At 45.4% G+C, this 27,443-nt stretch overlaps 1 protein-coding gene across 2 annotated transcripts in view; it reads left to right on the top strand.

Moving 5' to 3' along the window:
* The first annotated feature begins 1,263 nt into the window (after positions 1-1,263).
* PPP2R2C (protein phosphatase 2 regulatory subunit Bgamma) overlaps positions 1,264-27,443 on the top strand; it is a 322,790-nt gene continuing 296,610 nt past the window's right edge. The window contains exon 1 of one of the 2 annotated variants that reach the window (XM_029064199.2): positions 1,264-1,920. In XM_029064199.2, the coding sequence (XP_028920032.1) occupies positions 1,851-1,920 (70 nt within the window). In that variant the 5' untranslated portion in view covers positions 1,264-1,850. The remainder of the gene's footprint in view (positions 1,921-27,443) is intronic. The other variant, XM_029064200.2, reaches the window with a different exon arrangement.

Below are 27,443 nucleotides of genomic sequence, written 5' to 3'. Positions count from 1 at the left end.
CTTCTCACCGGCGGACTTGAGCGATGTCTCAGCGACTCTCGTTCCTCCGTCCTCTAGGGCGCCTTCTTCATAGTCCCTTTGCAAGAGAAGCGATAACCGTGAGGAGAAGCAGCGTGGCCTAGTGGATAGAGCCCGGGCGCGGGAGGCGGAAGGGCCTGAGTTCTAGTCCCGGCTCCTCCACTTGTCTGCAGTGTGACCTCGGGCCAATCACTTCACTTCTCTGGGCTTCGGTTCCCTCATCGGTCAAATGGGGATTCATGCCTTTCATTCAGTAGTATTTATTGAGCGCTTACTATGTGCAGAGCGCTGTACTAAGCGCTTGGAATGTACAGTTCGGCAACAGATAGAGACCATCCCTGCCCAGTGACGGGCTCACAGTCTAATCGCCTTGAGCTCCTTGTAGGGCATGGTCTGTGGCCAAACTGATTACCTTGATTCTATCCCAGTGGTTAGAACAGTGCCTGGCATATAGTAAGCGCTTAGCAAATGCCCTAAAAAAAATTGAAGCTTGAAACTGCTTCCCCTAAGCTTACATTGGCAATTATTGCCCTTCTACTACTCAGTCATTCTTTTATTCATTCAATTGTATTTATTGAGTGCTGACTGTGTGCCGAGCACTGTACTAAGCGCTTGGAAAGTACAATTCAGCCGCAAGTAGAGACAATCCCTGCCCAATAACGGGCTCTTGTCCTTGTTCCTCTCTCCTGATTCCTATCCTGGGTCCCGGGGACCCCCTCGCCCTCCCACCATGAGTTTGATTTCCATTTTCCATTTAGAGAAGCAGCATGGCATAGTGGCTGGAGCCCGGGCCTGGGCGTCCGAAGGTGATGGGTTCTAATCCCAGCTCCATCACTCGTCTGCTGTGTGACCTTGAGCAAGTCACTTCACTTCTCTCGGCCTCAGTTCCCTCATCTGGAAAATGGGGATTGAGACAGCAAGGCCCACATGGGACAGAGACTGTGCCCAACCCGACTTGCTCGTATCCTCCCCAGCACTCAGTCCAGTGCCTGGCACATAGTATGCGCTTAACAAATAGCATAATAATAATCATTTTCCTCCCCTCATCCATGGTCCCGATTCCTTTCCCAACCAGGCAGCCTCTCCCACCCCCCTTCCCGAGAAGTGGTCCTTTCCCCAGTTGCTACCATCACAGACGGTGGTGTCACCCCGTAAGGGAGCTCTCCAGCTTCGAGCGGGCGCGGAATCCCCCTCCTCCGACCCCTCCACGCTCCCTGAAGTTTTCTCCCCTTCCTCCTCTCCCCTCTCCCCAGCGGCGGAGAGCCGAAGGGATTCGACCCGCATTCTCATTTTTCACTTTAGTCCGTGCAGTTCTCGTGTGGTTGGTCAGGGAGAGGCGGGTTGGGAGGGGCCTCCCCTGATGCAGTAAAAGCCTCTGACAGCAGCAGCAGCCAAAGCAAGAGCAAGAGCAAGCAGAGAGCTCCCAGTTTTTGCTGCAGTCTGCTGATCGCCCCCCACCCCCTTTCCTAGAGACCCCGACGACCGCAAAATCGGGCCGGCAGCGGGACGCCGAGCCGGACCTCGCCGACCCCGGGCCGACCAGATCCAAGGACCGGCCGCTGCTCCGACCGCGACCCGAGCGCATCGCTTGGCCATCGACCCGCTGCTCCTCCGCCTTCTCGGTTCAGCGGACCGACCGTCCCCGTTCCCTCTCCTCCCCGGCCCCCCTAAATCTGGGCTGCATCTCCCTCGCCCTCATTATGCCGGGCTCCAAGGGCCGGCCTGCTCTCCACCTCTGCTAGGCATAGGCAGCATGGATGGCAGACCCGCGAAGCCCTCTGCTGATTCCACCAGTCCGCTGCGGATCGGCATGCTGAGTAATTCTGCTCTAAATGGGCGAGGACACGGACACACGAAAAATTAACCACGGCTTCCTCCGAGACCACAACTATGTGACTGAAGGTAACCCCCGTGTTGTCATTGAATTCTCCCGTCCGTGAGTGTCGGTCGGAGCGGAGGATGCGGGCTGCGAGGAGGTTTCGATGGGTAGATCGCGTTTTTTGGGTTCTCCCCCAGCCCCCCGACCTTTCCCCTCCGAGCGGACGATGTAGAAGCCGGGATGGATTTGCTCAAAGGCAAAAGTGTTCCCTGAGTCTGCCCCTTAGGCCTAGCTCACTGGGCAGGATGGTCCATTCTGGGTTTTACGCTAGTGCGATTTCGGGGGGCCGGGTGGGGGGAGATGGGGAAGGAGCCAGGTAGAAGTGATGGTTCAGAAGACGAGGGCTTCGACGAGCGGAGAAATCACGCTCAAAGTTAACGACGGGAAGGTGTTGGCCAAGATTTCGCTTTTCATTTCGGCACCCGTCGCGGGCGGAACGTGGAGGGAATTTTCTAGGTGGCTCGCCCCCCCCGGGAGCGTAAACGAACCTTGAGGAAAGATGTCCTTCTGTCTGTGCTGTCTGTTCCTCATCCTTAACATCTTCAAGGGAAGCAGGCTTTGAAGTGGGAAAGAAGGGGACGGACGGACCTGGATTTGCTGTTTTTTCATGATTTGTCTTCGACCAAGGTGACAGGAGTTATAACTGACCCTCCCCATCCCCTCCCCAAACTGGAGGTCAAGTGGGTTTGAAAACCTACCGCGTTTCCTCTCATAGAGAACGTTTCGGGTTCCGCATCTGAAAACTGGAAAGTTGGTTTTATAAAGCCGGGCCTTCCGAAGGTGGGTCGAATCGTATGAAAATGGTGAAAGGGCAGGCCCCTCCCGCCCCTCCCCACACGCAGTAACTTCCAAGAATATGCCGTGGAAGCCTTACTCGATCGGAATGTCTCTGCTAATTTATTTACGTGCCAGCCAGCAGAGCTGATTAGAAGAGGGTCACCCCCGGATATTAGAGAATGAATTTCCAATAGTCCTCAGAAAAAGATTAAACCACATGACCCCCCCCCCCCCCCCCCCGCCCCAGTCACACTGCAACTTGAAAACCTGATCAGCGGACACTCTCTTGATGATAGCGAGGCCATTTCCCAGAATTGGAAATACGGAACAGGTTTCTCTCCGTATTTAAGGAACACGATGAGCTGCTTAGGCTCAGCCAGTCATTCCACTGAGTAGCTCAGACTGATTTTTCTGTGCCTCTTCCTTGGCTGGGGGAATCTGTGCTGCGATTTACATAAAATGCCTTTACAGAATTTGTGATTTAGAAGTGTGATGACTTTGCTGTCTTTCTACAGTGTGTGTGTGTGTGTGTGTGTGTGTAAACCCTCATTCCTTCTTTTAACCCATGCAACGCCCAAGAGCAGTTGTAAAGAGGCTCGGAATGGGCCGGCAGAAAATCGGTAAAGGCCGGTGACTCGGACCCGAAAGGTTCGATGACGAGGGGCTGTCTCTCTGGATATCGTGAGCTGACAGAATAGTTCCTCCTTTTCACTGGAGGGCTACCTGGGGTAGTGGGGAAGCTGCCACTGCCTAGTCTTCATCTGCATTTTAGAAGAGAATATTGAGATGTAAAGCAAAACTTCCTCGTCATCCCTCTGCTGACTCATGAATTGATTGAGGTTTCTGTCTCTGCTTCTGCGGAGGGGGTTTTTTAGGGCCTGACACAAAGGCGCTTACCTGACTCTCTCGGTGACATGCAGGATATGATAAAGCTGCAAAGTCCAAATTGCTGGTGGGTTTTTTTTTTATTCTAGACTTCATGGGGGGAGAAAGGAACATTTTACTCTATGATATTGATGGAAGGATGAGGAAGAGAAGCAGCATGGCCTAGTGGAAAGAGCATGGGCTTGGGAGTCAGAGAAGCTGGGTTCTAATCCCTTGTTCGTTGTGTGACCTTGGGCAAGTTGCTTCACTTCTCTGGGCCTCAGTTACCTCATTTCCAAAATGGGGACTGTGAGTCCTATGTGGGACAGGTATTGTGTCTTGTATTATCTTGTATTGACTCCAGCGCTTAGTACAGTGCCTGGCACAATTAAGTGCTTAGCAAATGTCATGATTACTTCTTGTTACTATTACGGGTATTTGGGGCAGCGTGGCTATTTTTACTTTTGCTGGACATAGGAGACCAAATGGTAACTGGCTGAGAAGACAACTTTTAAACATCTTTTCCATTAAACCTGAGGGTGATTCCTGAGGCGGAAATGTTGGAAGTTGGAGCGAAATGGCCTCTTTCTTTAACCTGGCTCTGTGATTCGCTCCCTCCCCCCTCCCCGAGATTTGACTTCAAACAGCAGATTCTTCAGTTAGAAGGTCTCATATTAGGGAAAGCAGGATTAGATTTGCTTGGAGGAATTTTTTTAAGCCACTGTCTTCACGTTGTAAAATAAATTGGCATTAAATATGTTGCTCAAGGGAGAGCGGGGGGAACTATTTTGGCTAAGCTACTTCCACACATTTTGGATTAGTGGAAAAATGGAAATAATGCCCAGGGTTATAGGAAAGAGATGGATTTAATAATGAATTTATTTTGACATGTTATTTTGACTTGGCCTTAAGCCAAATCTCAAATTTGCAAAGAGATAGCTTGTAAACATCCATTTTCTGTCAAAACAGAGAAGCAGCATGGCCTATGCATAGATCGTGGACCTGGTAGTCAGGAGGACCTGGGTTCTAATTCCTGCTCCCCTACTTGTCAGCTGTGTTACCTTGGGCAAGTCACTTCAGTTCTCTGGACCTCAGATCCCTCACCTGTAAAATGGGGATTAAGGCTGTGAGCCCCATGTGGGATGTGGACTCTGTCCAAATTGATTAGCTTGGATCTACCCCAGTGCTTAGTACCGTGCCTGGCACATAGTAAGCGCTTAAACAAATATTGTGAAAAACCAATAAAGCCCCCACTGAAGGAAAGACATCTTTTCTGCCTTACTAATGTCCCAGAGAAAATCTGCAGGCTGTTTCATAGTTTTAGAATCTGACACGGTTTGGCTAAAAATAGAAGTGCCTTTTCAGTCTGCCATCTTTTGATCTTGGAAAATGAGGAATTTGTCCTTTTTACAGAGTTCAAAGCCAGCAAGATTTCTTCTGTCTTCCCAAATCCTTCTGTTTCAAAATCATTCCAGTGATATTAAATTATATCTATAATTTATTAATTCATATTAATGTTCATCTCCCCCTCTAGACTGTAAGCTCACTGTGAGCCCAGAAGCCGTCTACCAACTCTATCATATCATTCTCTACCATGTGCTTAATACAGTGTTCTGCACATAGTAAGCACTCAAGAAATCCAGCTGATGGAACGATTAAAGGAAATTCCCTTAGCTTTCACTCCTGAAATTCCAAGGTAAACCACCCTTACCCGGCCCCTTTCATGGTATTTGTCAAACACTTTACTATATTTCAAACACTGTACTAAGGGCTGGGGTACATACAAACTAATCGTGTGGTAACTGACGTAACTGAGGCCCAGAGAACTGACGTGACTTGCCCAAGGTCATACAGCTGACAAGTGGTGGAGCCGGAATTAGAACCCAGGTCCTCCTGACACCCAGGCCCGTGCCCTAACCACTAGGCCACACTGCTTCTCTGTTATCCTGTAATCCTGGAGAAAAATAAACTAGTGAGAATCAGAAGGACACATCACAAACCCTCTGTCTACAATCATGGTATTTGTTGTTTTTAATTAACACCCATCCCCTTTACAATCCACTAGACCGTAAGCTTTTTGAGGGCAGATAGCATGTCTACCTACTGTATTGTCCACTCTGTTGCCGAACTGAACTTCCCAAGTGCTTAGTACAGTACTCTGCACACAGTAAGTGCTCAATAAATACGACTGAATGAATAAATGAATGCTCTGCACCCATTAAATGCTCAATAAATACCATGGATTGATTGGTTGAAAACAGCAGTAAAGAAGGTCCAGGTGTCTTCAAGAATCCCTCGGGGAACCGATCAATGTAGTCTTTAGATTTAAGTGAATGGGATGATCTATGTTCATCCAATTGTAGAATCCAACCATCCTCTGTCCCCAGTTTCAAAAAAGAAGGGAACTTTTCCTCATTTCAATTTTTCCACAGAGTGTTCTTTGCAATGGTGAGCCCAAGGCATTCTTGAAGGAAACTCAGGTTGTCTTAGTGAGTCTCGCACTGGGTTAGAGCTCAGTGATAGATTCTAAAAAAGTTCCTCACCATTAACTTTAAAGCAGTCAATCACCTTGCCCTCTCCTACCTCCCCTCCTTACTCTCCTACTCCTCCCCAAGCCCACGCACTTCGCTCCTCTAATGCCAACTTTCTCACTCTGCCTCGATCTCGTCTATCTCGCCACCGACCTCTCGCCCACATCTTGCCTCTTTCTTGGAACACCCTCCCACTTCATATCCGACAGACAGTCACTCGCCCCCACTTCAGAGCCTTATTGAAGGCTCTTCTCTTCCAGGAGGCCTTCCCTGACTAAGCCTTCCTTTCCTCTTTGCCGACTCCTTTCTGTGTCATCCTTGCACTTGAATTTGCTCCCTTTCCCCTCCCTCAGCCCCCAGGCACTTATATAGCTACCAGTAACTTACTAGTTCATATTAACGTCTATCTCCCCCTCTAGATGTAAGCTAGCTGTGGGCAGGGAACATCCATCCATTCAATCGTATTTATTGAGTGCATACTGTGTGCAGAGCACTGTACTAAGTGCTTGGAAAGTACAATTCGGCAACAAATAGAGACAATCCCTACCCAGCAATGGGCTCACAGTCTAGAAGGGGGGAGATGGACAACAAAACTAAACAGAACAAGTAGACAGGCATCAGTAGCATAAATCTAAATAAATAGAATTATGGATGTATACACACCGCCGACCACCCACCATTCCATCATTTGTCCTGCTCCCGGCTCCCTGGCCCCACAGGGTGGCCAAGAGGCTTTCCAGATGGAGCCTGAAAAGCAGGTCAGAGAGACCCCCTACCAACTCCGTTATACTGTACTCTAGAAACAGCTTGGCCTAATGGATAGAGAACAGGGCCTGGGAGTCAAAAGGATCTGGCTTCTAATCCTGGCTCCACCACTTGTCTGCGAAGAGACCTGGGGCAAATCACTTCACTTCCCTGGGCCTCAGTTACCTCATCTGTCAAACGGGGATTAAGACTGTGAGCCCTGCATGGGACATGGACTATGTCCAGCCTAATTAGCTTGTATCTACCTCACCGCTTAGTGCAGGGCCTGGCACATAGTAAGTGCTTAACAAATACCATAAAAAAGTGCTTAGTTCAGTACCCTGCACACGGTAGACCCTCAGTAAATATGACTGATTCGTATCTGACAGACTATTGCTCTCCCCCACTTTAAATCCTTATTAAGCCTTTCCCTACCAAGCCCTTATTTCCTCTTCTCCCGCTCTCTTCTTTGTCACCCTTGGATTTGCACACTACATTCACCCCATCCTCAGCCCCACAGCTGCATCCACAATTTATTTATTTTAATGTCTGCCTCCAGGTCTAGATGGTGACCTCCTTTAGGGCAGGGAACGTGTCTACCAACTCTTCTATACTGTATTCTCCCAAACGCTTAAGATGGTGCTCTTCACACAGTAAGTACTCCTTAAGTAGGATTGATTGATCGATGGATCGATTGATTGAATGGGTCTGGGGAAATATGCTTTGATGGAAACGAGGTACTGCTTTCTAGAAAAACAGTGAGTTTACCCAGTTCATTTTTGTAACTTCCTTTACAACTTTTTCATCTGCATACCTTGCCGCCTTATGGAGGGTGTCCTTTATGGAAGAGAGGGTTTTTTTTTCCTCAGTTCAAAAGTCCCAGCTACAAGAAATGTTCTCATTTAAGTTTAATGGATATCTAACTCAGGGTCAGTCAGTTGAGGCCAGAGAGTATCAGGGGCCCCACTTGCTTTCTGAAAATGAAGATCAAATTTTAATAAAGTTGATTGAAGCCATACCTGGTTGTGTTCTTCCTGCTGGCATCTTGACTCCTACTGTTAAAAGCTCCTGCGTTGAACTAGGGAAAGCTTTGGGCTTTTAGGCCCTGTGCGCAGAGAATGCCTAACTGTGGTTCTCGAAAGGGGCAGAAACTGGTCTTTCTCTTCTGAGGAAAAAAAGCGTTCTTCGTTCACAGATCCTCTTTAATTCATTTATTCATTCATTTAATCGTATTTATTAAGCACTTACCGTGTGCAGACCACTATACTAAATGCTTGGGAAAGTACAATACGACAATAAAAGTGACATTCCCTGCCCACAGCGAGCTCACAGTCTACAGGGGAGGAGACAGACATCAATACGAAAAGACAGATAGAGAAGCAGCGTGGCTCAGTGGAAAGAGCACGGGCTTTGGAGTCATGAGTTCGAATCCCAGCTCTGCCACTTGTCAGCTGTGTGACTGTGGGTAAGTCACTTAACTTCTCTGGGCCTCAGTTACCTCATCTGTAAAATGGGGATTGAGACTGTGAGCCCCTTGTGGGGCAACCTGATTTCCCTGTGTCTACCCCAGCGCTTAGAACAGTGCTCTGCACATAGTAAGCGCTTAACAAATACGATTAGACTGTAAGCCCCTCAAACTGCAGGGACTGTCTCTATCTGTTGCCGACTTGTTCATCCCAAGCGCTTAGTACAGTGCTCTGCACATAGTAAGCGCTCAATAAATACTACTGAATGAATGAACATAAGTGCTATGGGACTGGGAGGCTGGGAGAAGAGCAAAGGGAGCAAGTCAGGGTGATGCGGAAGGGAGTGGGAGAAGAGGAAAAGTGGGGCTTAGTCTGTGAAGGTCTCTTGGAGGAGATGGGCCTTCAATAAGGCTTTGAAGGTTGGGGAGAGTCATTGTCTGTGGGATTTGAGGAGAGAGGGCGTTCCGGGCCAGAGGCGGGACGTGGGCCAGGGGTTGGCAGCCAGACAGGAGAGATGGAGGCCCAGTGAAAGGGTTAGCGGCACCAGAGGAGCGAAGTGTGCAGGCTGGGCTGTAGGAGGAGAGAAGGGAGGTGAGGCAGGACGGGGCAAGGGGTTGGACAGCTTTGAAGCCAATGCTGTGGAGTTTTTATTTGATACGGAGGTGGATGGGCAACCACTGGAGTGTTTTGAGGAGGAGGTTGACATGTCCTGAACATTTTTGAAGAAAGATGGTCTGGGCAGCAGAGGAAAGTACAGACTTTGGAAGGTCACATTGGAGAATTCAAAGCCTTTGGTCTGGTCTAGGCTTGGAATTGGTAGAGTTCCCGTTACCTGGGTTCAAACCCCATTTCAACTCGCTTGGAAATAATAATAGTAGTAACGATTATTGTGGCATGTGTTCAGCACTTACTATGTAGCAGGCACTGTTCTAAGTGCTGGGGTAGATACAAGTTACTCAGTTTGGACACAGTCCCTGTCCTACATGGGGCTCACTCTCTTATCCCCATTTTAAAGATGAGGGAACTGAGGCCCAGAGAAGTTAAAGGACTTGCCCAAGATCACACAGCAGACAGGTGGCAGAGCCAGGACTAGAACCCAGTACCTACTGATTCCCAGGCCCGGGCTCTAAGGGGTGTTTGTTCGAGGATGGTTGTGAACTCTGGTGTTTGCAGGGCCTCGTGGCCAGGTTCGTCAGCTCCTGATTCGGTCTTGCAGCCCAGGAAAAATAAAATTGATATTCTCATCTAAAGGCCTACGCGTCTCGGCACGGTATTCTCTATCAAGAGGACATCGCTCTCCCTCGCTGCTCTTTTAAGGAATAATTGTGGTATTTTTTCATAGTGGTTGGAGCACACGTGGCTTAGCGGCAAGTGCGAGAGCTTGGGAGTCAGAAGTCGTGGGTTCTAATCCCGCTTCCGCCACTTATCAGCTGTGTGACTTTGGGCCAGTCACTTAACTTCTCTGTGCCTCAGTGACCTCATCTGTAAAATGGGGATTAAGACTGTGAGTCCCACGTGGGACAGCTTCATTACCTCGTATCTACCGCAGTGCTTAGAACAGTGCTTGGCATATAGTAAGCGCTTAACAAATACCATCATCATCACGGGCCTGGGAATCAGAAGGTCTTAAGTTCTAATCCTGGCTCAGCCATTTGTCTGCTGTCTGACCTTGGGCAAGTCACTTCACTTCTCTGGGTCACAGTTACCTCATCTTTAAAAACAGGGAATAAGACTCTGAGCCCCCTGTGGGACAGGAATCGTGTCCAACCTGATTTGCTTGCAACCACCCCAGCACTTAGAACAGTACCTGGCACATAGTAAGCACTTAACAAATATCACAGTTATTAAGGGAGAAAGGGATATGAAAAATAAAATGCAGTAAAAAACAATCCTCTTAATTTTGAAAGATTCACAAAGAGAGAGGCAGTCTCCCTTTTGTGGTTTAATATCAAAAATTCCAGTACCAAGAGAAAATGATAGCCCGGGGAGAATGGGAGCATACAGTACAACAATAAACAATTTACATTTTCAGCCCAAGCTATCCATCATTAGTAATACCAATAATAATAATAATTATGGTATTTCTCAAGTGCTTACTAAGTGCCAGGCACTGTACTAAGCGCTGGGGTGGATTCAAGTAAATGTGGTTGGACGCAGTCCCTGGTACCATGTGGGAGGTCACAGTCTCAATCCCCATTTTACAGATGAGGTAACTGAGCCCAGAGAAGTGAAGTGACTTGTCCAAGATCACACAGCAGATACGTGGCAGAGTCTGGATTAGAACCCATGACCTTCTGATTCCCAGCCCCGGGCTCTATCCACTCTGCCAAGCTGTTTCACTTGATTGGTTTCTCATCCCTACAGTCAAGCATCTCATCTCTCCATGATCTCTAGAGAGAGGAAAGGACAGATAAGCCATCCTGGTTTTTTTTTTAAATGGTATTTGTTAATAATAATGTTGATATTTGTTAAGTGCTTACTATATGCAGAGCACTGTTCTAAGCGCTGGAGTAGATACAGGGTAATCAGGTTGTCCCATATGAGGCTCACAGTTAATCCCCATTTTACAGATGAGGTAACTGAGGCACAGAGAAGTTAAGTGACTTGCCCACAGTCACACAGCTGACAAGTGGCAGAGCCAGGAGTCAACCCCATGACCTCTGACTCTGAAGCCCAGGCTTTTTCCACTGAGCCACGCTGCTTCCCAAACAGAACAAGCAATAATAATGTTGGTATTTGTTAAGTGCTTACTATGTGCAGAGCACTGTTCTAAGCGCTGGGGTAGACATAGGGGAATCAGGTTGTCCCACGTGGGGCTCACAGTCTTAATCCCCATTTTACAGATGAGGTAACTGAGGCACAGAGAAGTTAAGTGACTTGCCCACAGTCACACTGCTGACAAGTGTCAGAGCTGGGATTCGAACCCATGACCTCTGACTCCAAAGCCCGTGCTCTTTCCACTGAGCCACGCTGCTGAAGCTCACAGTTAATCCCCATTTTACAGATGAGGTAACTGAGCTGCTTCTCCATTTGTTTCTCCATTTGTTAAGCACTTACTACATGTCAGGCACTATAAAAAGTGCTGGAGTAGCTATCACCTAATCAGTTTAGACACAGTCCAAGTTCCCCATGAGACTCACAGTCTCAATCCCCATTTTACAATGAGGGTACCGAGGCCCAGAGAAGTGAAGTGACTTGTCCGAGGTCACCCAGCAGACATGTAGTGGAGTTGGGATTAGAACCCAGGTCCTCCTGGGTCCCAAGCCCATGCTCTATCCACTAGACCACACTGCTTCTTATGTTAGCCCTGAGGGGAGGGCGAGTAGGGTAAATGGAGGCTGGGCAGGCCACATGGCAGAGATGTTTAGCCCTACCCTTGAACCTCAACCTTGAGGCCCCCTCTGTTTGGCCAAGACTTTGGATCTGGACCAGTTCTGGTTGGGCTCTGAAAAGGCAATGCCACAAAACTCTATCTAAAGTGGCTTAATAATCATAACTGTGGTATTTTTGATTTGCTTACTATTTGCCAAGCACTGTTCTAGGCACTGGGGGTAGATACAAAGTAATTAGGTTGGACACAGTCCCTGTTTCACATGTGGCTCACATTCACTGAGGCACAGAGAAGTGAAGTGATTTACCCAACGTCACACAGCACACAGGTGGCGGAACTAGGATTTGAACCCACGTTCTCTGACTCCCAGGCCTGGGCTCTGGCCGTTAGGCCATGCTGCTAAGGGCTTACAATGTGCTGGGCACTGTACCAGGTGCTCGGGATGATACAAGGTAATGGGTTGGACTCAGTACCTGTCCCGCATGGGGCTCACAGACTTAATGCCCATTTTCCAGATGAGGGAACTGAGGCCCAGAGAACACTAATAATAATAATGATAATTATGGTATTTCTTAAGCACTTACTCTTTGTCAGGCGCTGGGGTGATACAAGGAAATTTGGTTGGACATAGTCCCTGCCTCGCAGAGGGCTCACAGTCTTAATCCCCAATTTACAGATGAGGTAACTGAGGCACAGAGAAGTCCAGTGACTTGCCCAAGGCCACATAGCAGACAAGTGGTGGAGCCAAGATTTGAAACAATGACCCTCTGACTCCCAAGTGAAGTGACTTGCCTAAGATCACTCAGCAGACAAGGATTAGAACCCAGGATCCTCCTGTCTCCCAGAACCACGCTTTATCCACTAGGCCACAGGTATTTATTGAGCGCTTACTATGTGGAGAGTACTGTGCTAAGCACTTGGGACTATTCAATACAACAGAATTAGCAGACAGGTTCCCTGCCCAGAAAGACCTACGGGTGGGTTTCTCAAGCTTGACACCTGTTTGGAAACATTCATCGGAATTCACCTGATGGTCCCTGCTCGCCTTGAGAGACAAATTTAGATTTTTCTCCCCCGACTAAAGCGGACGTTACATGAACATGCAATAGCTAACCATTAAAGAGCGTCATGCAAGGGGGGAAAGAATAGTATATGCAGGATAGCTCTCACCGTGAAAGGGAAATACGCCTGCGATTCCATTTTGCTTTTGAAGAAGACCTTTGGAACTTCTGCCTTCGGTCTAATTTGTCACAGATCGATGTGGCTAGAGGATTTAGAGATTGACAGATGTGGGCCTCGCATCGGTCTTAGATGCGAAACATGATAAAATGCCACTGAATATTTTATAGTCCAGAAAGAAGGGCATATCGTCACTGCAGCCAGGGAAAGATCATCCATCATTCCGATTTGCGCGGCGCCGCCGTTATTCTTGAGTTCCGGAACTTCAAGTTTGTATGTGTTCACTCCCTCGAGTTTTTACGTGTTCACTCTCTCACATCAATAAAGGTTTGAAGGGCTATTTCTGCTAAACTAATGTGGGTTTTCTTTTTTTTTCCTGAATAAAACCATTCCAGTCAGCTTTGACGGGGAAAATAATGCGCCTGCACAGCTGTTCTCTAGAGTAAGCTGAAATTACAGTGGCATTTATCATGGAATCTGTCTACCTCCCCTCTTCTCTTGCTTCCTTCTGCTCTCCGTCTCTTCATTTCTCTACAACTCTTCCTCCCTCCAAGGAGCCTAGCCCACCTAAGCCCTCGTTTCTTCTTCTGCCTCTCATTTTTGGGTTACCTTCTCACTTGGATTCTCACCCTTTATTCATCCCGTCTTCAGCCCCATACCACTTATTTCCAGGCCCAGAATTAATTTATTTATATTAATAGCTGACTCCCCATGTAGACTGTGAGCTCCTCACAGGCAGAGAATGTGTCTGTTGATTCTATTGTATTGTACTCTCCCAAGTGCTTAGAAAGAGAAGCAGCATGGCGTACTGGAGAGAGCAGGGGCCCGGGAGTCAGAAGGTCATGGGTTCTAATCACGGCTCCGCCACGTGTCTGTTGTGTCATCTTGGGCAAGTCGCTTCACTTTTCCGTACCTCACTTACCTCATCTGTGAAATGGGGATCGAACCTGTGAGCCCCGTGAGGGACAGGGACTGCCTACAAACCGATTATTCATTCATTCAATAGTATTTATTGAGCGCTTACTGTGTGCAGAGCACTGTACTAAGCACTTGGAATGTGCAATTCGGCAACAGATAGAGACAAGTCATTCATCCCTTCATTCATTCGATAGTATCTTGTATCCACCCCAGTGCTTAGACTGTAAGCCCGTCAAAGGTCAGGGACTGTCTCTATCTGTTACCGATTTGTACATTCCAAGCGCTTAGTACAGTGCTCTGCACATAGGAAGTGCTCAATAAATACTATTGAATGAATGAATGAATAATAATAATAATAATGATGGCATTTGTAAAGTACTTGCTATGTACCACGCATGTTCTAAACGCTGGGTTAGATACAAGGTAATCAGGTTGTCCCACTTGGGGCTCACAGTCATAATCCCCATTTTACTGATGAGGTAGCTGAGGCACAGAGAAGTTAAGTCATTTGCCCAAAGTCGCAGAGCTGACAAGTGGTGGAACCGGGATTAGAACCCATGACCTCTGAATCCCAAGCCCTGGTACATCGTGAGGTCTTAAATACCATGATAGTAACAATAATTCATTCTAATTCATTATAACGCACAAAAGCACTAAATGCATAGCACTGATTGAGTTATTGATTTAAATAAGAAGATATTTCCATTTTACCACACTGTGACCTTTCATCTCTTCTATCCCGAATATCATAAGGCTTTGGATATGATTAAGATGTACTGTGCCTGCAGCCCTCTGTATATGGGTGAACACTTGTCTTCAAGCCAGAATGAGTTAAAGCCTGGAAAAGAGAAACAAAAGTCAAGATTTTCTGTTGCAAGAAATGATCCATGACATTTTCTAAATCAATCAAAAGCATTTATTCAGCCCTTATTCATTTATTCATTCAATCATATTTATTGAGTACTTACAATGTGCAGAGCACTGCACTAAGCGCTTGGAAAGTACAATTCAGTAATAGAGACAATCCCTGCCTACACCAGGCTTACAGTCTAGAAGGGGGAAGACAGACATCAAAACAAGTAAACAGGCTTCAATATAAATAAACAGAATTATAGATATATACATATAAACATAAGTGCTGTGGGGCGGGGAGGGGGAAGAGCAAAGGGAGCGAGTCCAGGTGACGTGGAAGGTGGAGGAACTGAGGAAAAGGGGATTTTAGTCTGGGAAGGCCTCTTGGCTTCCAGCTTCAGTAGGAAGGTGAGCTTTCAGTAGGGCTTTGAAGGGGGAAGTATGATTGTTGGGTGGATGTTCATTCAATAGTATTTATTTCATTCAATAGTATTTATTGAGCTCTTACTATGTGCAGAGCACTGTACTAAGCGCTTGGAATGTACAAATCGGTAACAGATAGAGACAGTCCCTGCCCTATGATGGGCTTACAGTCTAATTGGCGGAGACAGAGAAGAACAATGGCAATAAATAGAATCGAGGGGAAGAACATCTCATTAAAGCAATAGCAAATATTGTTTGCTATATAGTGGATGTGCGGAGGGAGGGCATTCCAGGCCAGAGGTAGGACGTGGGCCAGGGGCTGAAGGCGGGACAGGCGAGATGGATTCTGAGATCGATCCTTACTGTGTGCAGAGCACTGTACTAATTACTTGGGAGAGTACAGTAGAACAGAGTTGGTAGACACGTTCCCTGACCATAAGGAGCTTCAGTAAAGAGAGGGAGAGGGACATTAATATAAGCAAATATGTTACGGATTTGGACATAAGTGCTGAGGGGCTTATGGACGGGTGAATAAAAGGTGCAAATCCAGGAGCAGGGGTGATGCAGAAAGGAGAGGATGAAGGGAGTGGAATCCTAGGTAATGTTTTCATAAGGGGCAGGGGATGTATCTACCAACTCTGCTATAATGGATTCTCCCTAATTCTCAGTACATACAGTAAGCGCTCAGTAACCTGTTAGCCTCACTTGGGACAACCTGATTATCCTGTATAATAATAATAATGTTGGTATTTGTTAAGCGCTTACTATGTGCAGAGCACTGTTCTAAGCGCTGGGATAGATACAGGGGTAATCAGGTTGTCCCACATGAGGCTCACAGTTAATCCCCATTTACAGATGAGGTAACTGAGGCACAGAGAAGTTAAGTGACTTGCCCACAGTCACACAGCTGACAAGTGGTAGATCCGGGATTCGAACCCATAACCTCTGACTTCCAAGCCCAGGCTTTTTCCACTGAGCCACGCTGCTTCTCTTAGGGACATCAGGGACAACCTGATGTCCCCTGTGTCTACCCCAGCGCTCCCCTGTGTCTACCCCAGCGCTTAGAACAGTGCTCGGCACATAGTAAGCGCTTAACAAATACCAACATTATTATTATTATTACAACCTGATGACCCTGTATCTGCCCCAGTGCTTAGAACCATGCTCAGCACATAGTAAGCACTTAACGAATACCAACATTATTAAATACAATTGACTGCTGGGTCTGATAACCCTGTACTGTTTTTTGCTGGTTAAATATTAAAATACTCTGTTAACAAAACCGCATTTGGGAACTGGGTTGTTTTAATGAAATCAACCGATCATTCAATCAGTAATAATAATAATGATGATGGTATTTGTTAAGTGCTTACTAAGTGCCAAGCGCTGTTCTAAGCTACAAGGTAGTCAGGTTGTCCCACGTGGGGATCACAGTCTTAATCCCCATTTTACAGATGAGGGAACTGAGGCACAGAGAAGTTAAATGACTAGCCCAAAGTCACACAACTCACAAGCGGCGGAGCAGGATTAGAACTCATGACTTTTGACTCCCAAGCCTCCGCTCTTTCCACTGAGCCACGCTGCTTCTCCTTCAGTAGTGCAGTGTATTAAGTGCTTGAGAGTGTGCAATATAACAAAGTTGCTAGACATGTTCCCTGCCCAAAGTGAGCTGAAATCTAGTTAATTACGGTATTTGTTGTATTAAGTATATATCAAGCATTATAGGTACAACTTAATCGATCGGTCATATTTATTGAGCGCTTACAACATGTAGAACACTGTAGTGAACACTTGGGAGAGTACACGAAAACAGAATTAGCAGATACATTCCCTCCCAGTAGAGATCAGGACAGACACAGTCCCCGTCCCACATGGGGTTAACAGTCCAAATAGGAGGGAGAGCTGGTATTTAATACCCAATTTGCAGATGGGGAGACTGAGGAAGAGAGAAATGAATTGCCCAAGGTCACACAGCAGGAAGTGGCTGAACTGGCATTAGAATCCAGTCCAACACATATTATGTTCTTCAGCGACTTTTGTGAATTCTTAATACGACAGAGGATCTGGATCTATTTCGTTAACTATTGCTCTGGATTTTTCTTCATGCTCAAGGATGCATTTTTAGGCCCTGCAAGAGCAGAAACATCAGTTGGTATTAGTTTTATGTGACTTCCTATAATCTATTTGGAGCTTGGAGGAAAAACACACAAAATAAACTCTGATTAGTTTAATGACCATTATTTTCAGTACAGATAGAATCTAAATAGGGCATAATTGATTTTATATTTTATTTCTTTAGACCAGCTGATTTCATTGGTAATGTGGCAAACTATTCCAAGTAGTTTATTGCTGGGCCCAGTGAAGCTAGATGAAAAAAACTAAGGCTGATTAATACTGTTCTGTAATTAAACTGATGGCCTGATCATATAAAACTAATAAAGAGTCCAGTGTTCTCCTAGGTCTTATTTAATTCATGGACTTTTGTGGATGAACTAAGCACCTAGTACAGTGCTCTGCACAAAATCAGCACTCAATAAATGCTATTGTTTGAATGTTTGATTGACGTCAACCAACAAATAGAGTATTGTCTCATTTTCCTTGTGATACCAAAAAAATCAGGCTTTCAAGAGCAAAGACATAAAGCACATTGTACTTTTGAGAGCAAATAGATATGTGTTCACCAATTTGTTTTTGCCCGCCGTTCCGCTTTTTACACTAAATCTTGCAAATTGATAGCCAAATAGAGTTTGTAAAGCTCTTAGGTAGGAAAATGTTAACTGAATTTCTCAGCTGTAAATAGTTTCAATTCAAGAGCTCAGGCTATAATGATAAACAAGGGGTTGATTTACAAGGTATTTTTTACCAAAAGTCTTTCCCTACATTTCTTGCCCTTTTGGTTGAACCAGTCATTAACATAACTTATTTGCTGTGTTTTTCAGAATCACAATTCTGAAGCCCTTATAACTGGAATCATTTTCTAAAAGTGAGATTTAATGAGAAAGTGTGTTTACCCACATCCTATCCCTGGCCTGGAACACTCTCCCTCCTCATATCAGACAGATAATAGCTCTCCCCAACTTCCAGTGCTTAGTGTGGTGCCTGGCACATAGTATGCGCTAAGCGTGGTTCAGTGGAAAGAGCCCGGGCTTGGGAGTGAGCGGTCATGGGTTCGAATCCCGGCTCTGCCGCTCGTCAGCTGTGTGACTGTGGGCAAGTCACTTCACTTCTCTGTGCCTCAGTTACCTCATCTGTCAAAAGGGGATGAAGACTGTGAGCCTCACAAGGGACAACCTGATGACCCTGTATCTTCCCCAGCGCTTAGAACAGTGGTCTGCACATAGTAAGCGCTTAACAAATACCAACATTATTATTATTATTATTAACAAATACCATAATTTATTCAAAGCCCTATTGAAGGCCCATCTCCTCCAAGAGGCCTTCCCTGACTAAGTCCTTCTCTCCTCTTCTCCCATTCCCTTCTGCATAGCCCTGATTTTCTCTCTTCATTCATCTTCCCCCTCAGCCCCACAGAACATATTTTTATATCTGTAGATATCTATATCTATTTATTTCTTTTTGTATGTATATTAATGTCTGTCTCCCCCTCTAGACGGTGAGCTCGTTGTTGTAAGGGAATGTGCCTGTTTGTTGTTACAATGTACTCTCTCAAATACTTACCTTTTGTACAAAGTAAAGTACTCAGTAAATACGATTGAATGAATTTTTCATGCAAGGTGGTAATACCATTTTCCTCTCCTGTGTCATACGTGTGTCCTATTTCTTCAGCTAGTTGTTACTTAACTAGGACAATTATGTGACTTTAAGGTAGGGACAAAGCCACAGAGTCAAAGAATGCTTACAAAATCATGGTTTTCTACTCCCAAATCTTATATAGAAGAGAGGAGGGAGTGAGGAGAGACAGAGGGAGTGTGTTAATTTGACTGTAAACTCGTTGTGGGCGGGGAATGTACAAGTGCTTAGTACAGTTCTCTGTACACAGTAAGTACTCAGTAATTATGATTGAATGAGTGAACGAATATGTGTGTGTCTGTGGCAACCAAAAAAAGGGTATTAATTAACAGCCAAATACAGTCACATAAATCCATATAAATAGATATAGCTGTTTTAAAAAGGGTTTCCAAGAAAAATGTGGAAGTTCCTGTCTCTCTCCCTTTACATCGTAAGCTCCTTAATCAGTCATTCAATCGTATTTCTTGATCGATGAACTGTACTTACTGTGTGCAGAGCACTGTACTAAGTGGTTGGGAACGTATAATACAGAAGTTGGTAGACATATTCCCCGTCCAAAGGGAAGGACCTTCTCCCTTGAAGGGAGCCTGTCTATTAATTCTATTGCAATCCATAACTCAATCAGTGGTATTTACTGAGCACTTTCTGTGTACAGGTCCACTGTATTAGGCCCTTGTAATAATAATAATAATAATGTTGGTATTTGTTAAGCGCTTACTATGTGCCGAGCACTGTTCTAAGCGCTGGGGTAGACATAGGGGAATCAGGTTGTCCCACGTGGGGCTCACAGTCTTAATCGCCATTTTACAGATGAGGGAACTGAGGCACAGAGAAGTTAAGTGACTTGCCCACAGTCACACAGCCGACAAGTGGCAGAGCTTGTACTCTCCCAAGCATTCAGTACACTCCTTTGCACAGAGTAAGTGATGGATGAATACCATTGATTGATCAACTGAAGTGGGGAATTTAGGTGTTTAAAAGTAGAAGAGTCGGGAGACCCGAAAATATTTTTTGGAGAAACTGCCTCGGAGCCAAATAGACTCTATTTTGACCCTTCATTACTATTTATTTGGTTATTGAATATTTTATATTAGAACATATAAATTCATGGCATTCAGTCCACACTAATGGGAGTTGTGAATATGAACTTCATAACACATGCACAGACACATGCACAAGTATTTGTCATCATGGCAGGGAATGTTATTAACTCGGAGCAGTCGGGATGTGTAAGACAGTGGGATCTCTTATCTATTCTAAATTTTTTTTTTTCCTTGGTGGATCCTTGAGCTCTTCAGACATTTCCTCTCCACCCAAATGGCTACCTTACTGCTATAGGCTCTTGTTATATCCCGGCTAGACTACTGTGTCGGCCTTCTCTCCGATCTCCCTTCCTCCTCTCTCACCCCGCTCCAGTCTATTCTTCACTCCGCCGCCCGGCTCATCTTCCCGCAGAAACGATCTGGGCCTGTCACTCCCCTTCTTAAACATCTCCAGTGGTTGCCTATTGACCTCTGCTCCTAACAAAAACTCCTCACTCTAGGCTTCGAGGCTCTCCATCACCTCGCCCCTTCCTACCTCTCCTCCCTTCTCTCTTTCTACCACCCACCCCGCACTCTCCGCTCCTCTGCCGCCCACCTCCTCGCCGTCCCTCGGTCTCACCTATCCCGCCGTCGACCCCCAGGCCACGTCCTCCCGCGGTCCCGGAACGCCCTCCCTCCTCACCTCCGCCAAACTGATTCTCTTCCCCTCTTCAAAACCCTACTTAAAACTCACCGCCTCCAAGAGGCCTTCCCACACTGAGCTCCCCTTCTCCCTCTACTCTCTCTACCACTCCCCTTCTCTCCGCAGCTAAACCCTCTTTTCCCCCCATTTCCCTCTGCTCCTCCCCCTCTCCCGTCCCATCCTCTCAGCACTGTACTCGTCTGCTCAACTGCATATATTTTGATTACCCTGTTTATTTTGTTAATGAAATGTACATCGCCTTGATTCTGTTTAGTTGCCATTGTTTTTACGAGATGTTCTTCCCCTTTTCTCTATTTATTGCCATTGTTCTTGTCTATCCGTCTCCCCCGATTAGACCGTGAGTCCGTCAAACGACAGGGACTGTCTCTATCTGTTGCTCACTTTTCATTCCAAGCGCTTAGTACAGTGCTCTGCACATAGTAAGCGCTCAATAAATACTATTGAATGAATGAATGAATGAACATTTTTCCCTGCAACTTTTTCATGCTAGAGAAGCAGCATGGCTCAGTGGAAAGAGCACAGGCCTGGGAGTCAGAGGACCTGGATTCTAATCCCGGCTCCACCACCTGTCTGCTGTGTGACCTTGGGCAAGTCACTTCACTTCTCTGGGCCTCAGTTTCCTCATCTGTAAAATGGAGATTGAGACTGTGAGCCCACATGGGACAGGGACTGTGTCCAACCCCATCTGTTAGTATCCACCCCGGCACTTAGTACAGTGTCTGCCACATAGTAAGTGCTTAACAGATACCATTATCATTATTATTATTATTATAAATAAAGGTGGCCAAGAGCTCGCTTACCTTCATATCTGACAGACCACCATTCTCCCCACCTTTAAAACCCTCCTAAAGTCACATCTCCTCCAAGAGGCCTTCCCTGATTAAACCTTCATCACCCTACCTGCTTTCCCCTCTAGATCAACTATGTTCTGTGAATCCCTTGAAACTCTTTCTTCCTCACCCCAGCACCAATATGCCCTTTCTTACTCACCCCAGTGCTCGATAAATAGGATTGAACAAATGAAATGAACAGAAGACCTGTGGTGGAGCAGGCATTAGAACACTTGTCCTTCTGTGATCAATCAGTGCTATTCATTGAGCGCTTACTATGTGCAGAGCACCATACTAAAGACTTGAGAGGGGATAGTTTAGCATATAACAGACCCATCATCTCTCAGCCCCACAGCATTTGTCTGTGAATTAAATAAATTCAGTTATTTCCATCAATGTCTCTCTCCCCCTCTAGACTGTAAACTCGTTATGGGCAGGGAATGTGTCTCTGTATTGTTCTTTCATACTCTCCCAATATATGTCCTCATAACCTATTAATTGCCATCTCTGTAATTAATTTTAACACCTTCCTCCCCACTGCAGGCTTTAAGCTCCACGTGGGCAGCGATAGTGTCTACCAATTGTATTTTATTGGACTCTCCGAAGCGCTTACTACGGTGCTCTGCATACAGTAAGAGCACAATAAATAGCATTGATTGATTGACTGATGAGGCGGTCAGGCCGTGGAGCAGGTTCAGTCTGAGAATACCGCGCAGATGAGGGCCCTTCACTGATCAATCAATCTGGGGTATTTATTGAGCGCTTACTACATACAGAGCACTGTCCTAAGCGCTTGGGAGAGGACAGTACAGCAGTGTTAGCAGACACATTCTCCCGCCCACAAAGTGAAATGCTGAAAATGTACCTGCAGTAATGATAATAATGATAATACTGGTATTTGCTAAGCACTTACTCTGCGTCAAGTGCTGTTCTAAGCACTGGGGTAAATACAAGTTAATCAGGTTGGACACAGTCCCTGTCCCACATGAGGCTCACAGTCTTAACCCCATTTTACAGATAAGGTAACTGAGTCACAGAGAAAGTGATTGGCCCAAGGTAAGTGAAAATTATTTCTGAAGTGACTAACAAAATAATCAACAGGGAAATTATTTCATTTAAAACTCAAAAAGTAATCAGACTCATTTGAAACTCTATGCCTTTTTGGGGAAATTAAATAATGATTATTTAAACTGCCACAAAAAGTCAAACTTTGGATTCACGAATATAATGGAGGAAGTTGTATTTGATAAGAGTAGTTAGCTCTAGCTGAAGGCACTTTAAGTTCCAAAAGAGTTCACAGTTCTGGCCAGTTATATTAATAATTAGTTACTGTTTAACATATTATAATCTTGCTGTTGTAGAAAGATTTATTTACTTTTTAAACCCCTTTTGAAAAGATAAATACAGTCTTTTTTCTCATTTTAGGCCTTACAGGAGCATGCATAATAGCAAATTTAAAAATGTTATTCACTTTACTGAACTATTTTTGCAATTTCAAAAACTGGTCATTGTGAGCTGGTGAAGGTGGAAATTAATGTGTTCACAAAATCTGTAAACAGTAAAAGACAAACGGAATTTTTTTTAGCTGAATAATCAAAGGGCCAAAACATTTTTTATGCACACTGTACTGCAGTATAGTTACAATTTACCGTTGGTCTTTAAATTGCTGCGCTATGAGTGTATGGACCCTATCGTGGAGAAATTTATTCCAAACCACCTATAGCAAGAGCTGTTTAGAAGAAATGCTGACTTTGGTTTTCTTGTCTGGGCTAAAGACTCAGTGTTATTTCTCTCCGTCTCAAAATAGAAAAAGCCTTGTTTTATGTGCTTTTCAAAGTTATCTATCCCATTTTATTTGATATATTTTTAAAAAAATAATTTATCTTTAAATAGACATCTGAAACGTCCATTAGGGTTTGGTCCTTTTCCAGCATCATTAGTTGGCGTCCACCAGGAAATAACTCATATTTAGTAGTTAACTATCTTTTAAAATATGCCCTAATTTATGAATTGGCAGAGTAAATGTAAAATCATTGCCCGCCCAAATAGTGTATTTTCGGTACAAATCTCTTCTGATGGTGGGAAGGGAATGGGTCTGTTTATTATTCTATTGGACTCTCCCAAGTGCTTAGTATGGTGCTCTGCACATAGTAAGCGCTAAATAAGTAGGATTGAATGAATGAAAGGAAGAGCAGACATGTGGCAGGGCTGGTTTTAGAACCCACATCAAGTGCTGTTCATTGAGCACTTAGTGTGTGCAGAGCACTGTACTAAGCACTTGGGAGAGGAGAATATAATAATATCATGGACCCATTGCCTCCCAGCCCCACAGCACTTAAAGCACTTATGTCTATATCTGTAATTTTATTCATTTTTATTCATGTGTGACTCCTTCTCTAAATTGTAAACTCAAAGTAGGCAGGGAACGTGTCTATTATATTGTTGTACTGCACTCTCCCAAGTACTTAGAACAGTGCTCTGCACATGATAATCCCTTAAGAAATTTGATTGACTGCCCACAGCATGCTTACAGTCTAGAGGGGGAGTTATAGTCTTATAAGACCCCAAAGGTTTTGGAGAGGATGAGTTCTATATGGTTGTTAGTGAAATTCCATGAATCCAGGTTGAGCATATACATGGAGAAGTTCAGAGATGGTAGCTCTGGTAGACTGTATCCAACCCGATTTGCTTGCTATAATAATAATGATAATGATAATAATAAATGACTACACTTAATGTCTTTCTTTCTTTCTCTCTTTCTCTCTTTCTTTCTCTCTTTCTCTCTTTCTCTCTTTTTCTCTTTCTCTCTTTCTCTCTCTTTCTCTCTCTCTCTCCCTTCCTCCCTTCCTTCCTTCCTTTCTTTTTCTCGTATTTATTGAGCGTTTACTGTATGCAGAGCACTGTACTAAGCACTTGGAAAGTACAATTCGGCAACAGATGGAGACAATCCCCTCCTCTGGAAGGAGGAGACAGACAACAAAACAAAACAAGTAGACAGCATCAAGATAGATAAATATAATTATAGATATATAGACATCATTAATAAAATAGAGTAATAAATATGTACAAATATATACAAGTGCTGGGGAGAGGGGAAGGAGATAGAGTCGGTGGTGGAGAGGGGAGGAGGAGCAGAGGAAAAGGGGCTTCAGTCTGGGAAGGCCTCCTGGAAGAGGTGAGCTCTCGGTAGGGCTTTGAAGAGGGGAAGAGAGCTAGTTTGGCGGATGTGAGGAGGGAGGGCGTTCCAGTACAGAGGTAGGACGTGGGCTAAGGGTCGACGGCGGGACAGGCGAGGAGGAGGCACCGTGAGGAGGTGAGCGGCACCAGAGGAGCAGAATGTACAGGTTGGGCAGTAGGAGGAGAGAAGGGAGGTGAGGTAGGAAGGGGCCAGGGGATGGACACCTTTGAAGCCAAAAGTGAGGAGTTTTTGTTTCATGTGAAGGTTGAAAGGCAACCACTGGAGATTTTTGAGGAAGCAAGTGACAAGGCCGGAGCGTTTCTGTAGAAAGATAATCCGGGCAGCAGAGTGTAGTATAGACTGAAGTGGGGAGAGACAGGAGGATGGGAGATCAGAAAGGAGGCTGATGCAGGCATCCTGTCAGGATATGATGAGAGATTGTACCAGCAAGGTAGCGGTTTGGATGGAGAGGATAGGGCAGATCTTGGTGATTCTGTGAAGGTGAGACCGGCAGGTTTTGGTGACGGATTGGAAGTGTGGGATGAATGGGAGAGCGGAGACAAGGATGACACCAAGGTTGCGGGCTTGTGAGACGGGAAGGATGGTCGTACCATCCACAGTGATGGGAAAGTGAGGGAGAGGGCAGGGTTTGGGAGGAAAGATGAGGAGCTCGGTCTTGGACATGATGAGTTTGAGGTGGTGGGCGGACATCCACTTGGAGACATCCTGAAGGTAGGAGGAGATACGAGCTTGGAGGGAGAGAGAGAGAACAGGGGAGGGGATGTAGATTTGGGGATCATCTGGAGATGATAGTTGAAGTGTGGGAGCGAATGAGTATAAGGGAGAATAAGTATGAGAATAAGGGAGTGATTACAGATGGAGAACAGAAGGGGACCAAGAACTGACCCTTGAGGAATCTCTACAGTTAGGAGATGGTTACTATGTGCCAAGCACTGTTTTAAGCACTGGGGTAGGCACAAGGTAATCAGGTTGTTCCATGTGGGGCTCACAGTCTTAATCCCCTTTTGACAGATAAGGTATCATCCCCAGCGCTTAGTACAGTGCCTGGCACATAGTGAGTGCTTAGCAAATACCACAACTATTGATAGATTCTAGAATAAATGAAAGGAAAAAGAGGCAGCACAGCCTAGTGGCAAGGGCTTGGGCTTGGGAGTCAGAGGACGTGGGTTCTAATCCCAGTTCTGCCACTTGTCTGCTGTGTGTCTCGGTCAAGTGGCTTAACTTCTCTGTGCCTCAGTTACCTCATCTGTAAAATAGAGATTGTGATTGGGAGCCGCACGTGGGACAACCTGATTACCTTGTATCTTCCCCAGTGCTTAGAACAGTGCTTGGCATATAGTAAGAGCTTAAATACCATTATTATTATTATTATTATTAATAAAGGAAAAGCTTTTTCACAGAGTCAGAAGGATCTGGAATCCATTAGCACAGCAGGACAGGCAGATCGAATAGAGAAGTGAATTCCAAAGATCGGAAGTGTTCTCTTCTACTCCATTCCATGTGGGACAAGACTGTTTCTCACCAACTTGGATTTGCATCTATTATTTGCCCCTCCCTCAACCCCACAACACTTATGTACATATCCGTCACTTAATCATTTATATTAATGTCAGTCTCCCTCTCTAGACTGTAATATTTCTGTGGGCAGGAAATGTTTCTATTATTTTGTTGTAATGTACTCTCCCAAGGTCAATAAATATGGTGGATCGATTGATGGATTGATTGAGGGGGCTGTATTGGTTTATTAGGGGGAAAAGTTAAGGCTGCTAGAAGGCTCAATAAAGATGTGAATGTATTTATGACAAGGGATCTTCAGTGGGTTTTTAGAGGTAAAATTTAGGGGTTTTGGTTGGAGATTTACCATTTAAAGGTAAATATTAGAAGTAAAATTTAGGGATGTTGGATGGTAAATCTCCAACCCTAAGGAGGGTTTTAATGATGGTAGAATAGTGTGCCTTCATGTGCTTTTTGGAGTAACTGAATAATAATAATGAGAAATGTGGTATCTGTTAAGCTCTTACTCTGTGCCAGGCACTGTACTAAGCGCTGAGGTGGATTGAAGCAATTCAGATTGGACACAGTCCCTGTCCCACGTGGAGCTCACAGTCTCAATCCCCATTTACAGATGAGGGAAAGCACAGAGAAGTGAAGTGACTTGCCTAAGGTCACACAGCAGAACAGTGGCAGAGTGAGGATTAGAACCTACTACCTTCTGACTCCCAGGCCCGGGCTCTAGCTACTAGCCCATACTGCTTCCCGTGAAGACTATTAAAAGATTGCCGGACTGGGCAAACCAGTAAATCTGTTCTGCCCAGCTTCAACTGTGGTGGAAATGCAGTGCGATGGTAGTGCAGGGAGGCAAAGGAATCCATATTCACATGTCTTTTGGAAGTCCACTGTCTCCAATAAGGTGTTCTTCTACTGAAGCTCATTTGGCCAAGGAATGTGTCTGTTATAATGTGATATTGGACTCTCCCAAGGGCTTAGTACAGTGCTCTGCACACATTGAGCCCTCAATAAATAAAATAAACTGACTGAACGACTAAGGAATCTTCTAAACAATGGGAAAGCAATCGACTAAGACTGAGTTTAAATTTTATTCGGCCAAATTCTGCCCAGGGTAAGGTTGGCTTTCTGTCCTGTACGCTCTCAGTCACTACCACCGGTGAAGGTGTCAGCATGGAAGGAGCGGGACCGCGGACCTTAGAGTCGGAGGATCCAGGTTCTAATCGTGACGCTACCATTTGCCTGCTGAGTAACCTTGGGCAAGTCACTTAACTACTCTGGACCTCAGTTTCCTCATCTGTAAAATAGGAATTTGCTACCTGTTCTCTCTCCTACTGATACGGTGAGCCCCATGTGGGACAAGGACTGTTTCTCACCAGATTATCTTCTGTCTACCTCAGCACTTAGTACAGTAATTGGCATTTGTAATC

Source organism: Ornithorhynchus anatinus, chromosome 4, assembly GCF_004115215.2.
Source record: "Ornithorhynchus anatinus isolate Pmale09 chromosome 4, mOrnAna1.pri.v4, whole genome shotgun sequence".
NCBI classification, from domain to species: Eukaryota; Metazoa; Chordata; class Mammalia; order Monotremata; family Ornithorhynchidae; genus Ornithorhynchus; species Ornithorhynchus anatinus.
Note: the sequence above shows the minus strand (reverse complement) of the source record. Positions and strands in the feature narration are given on the sequence as shown.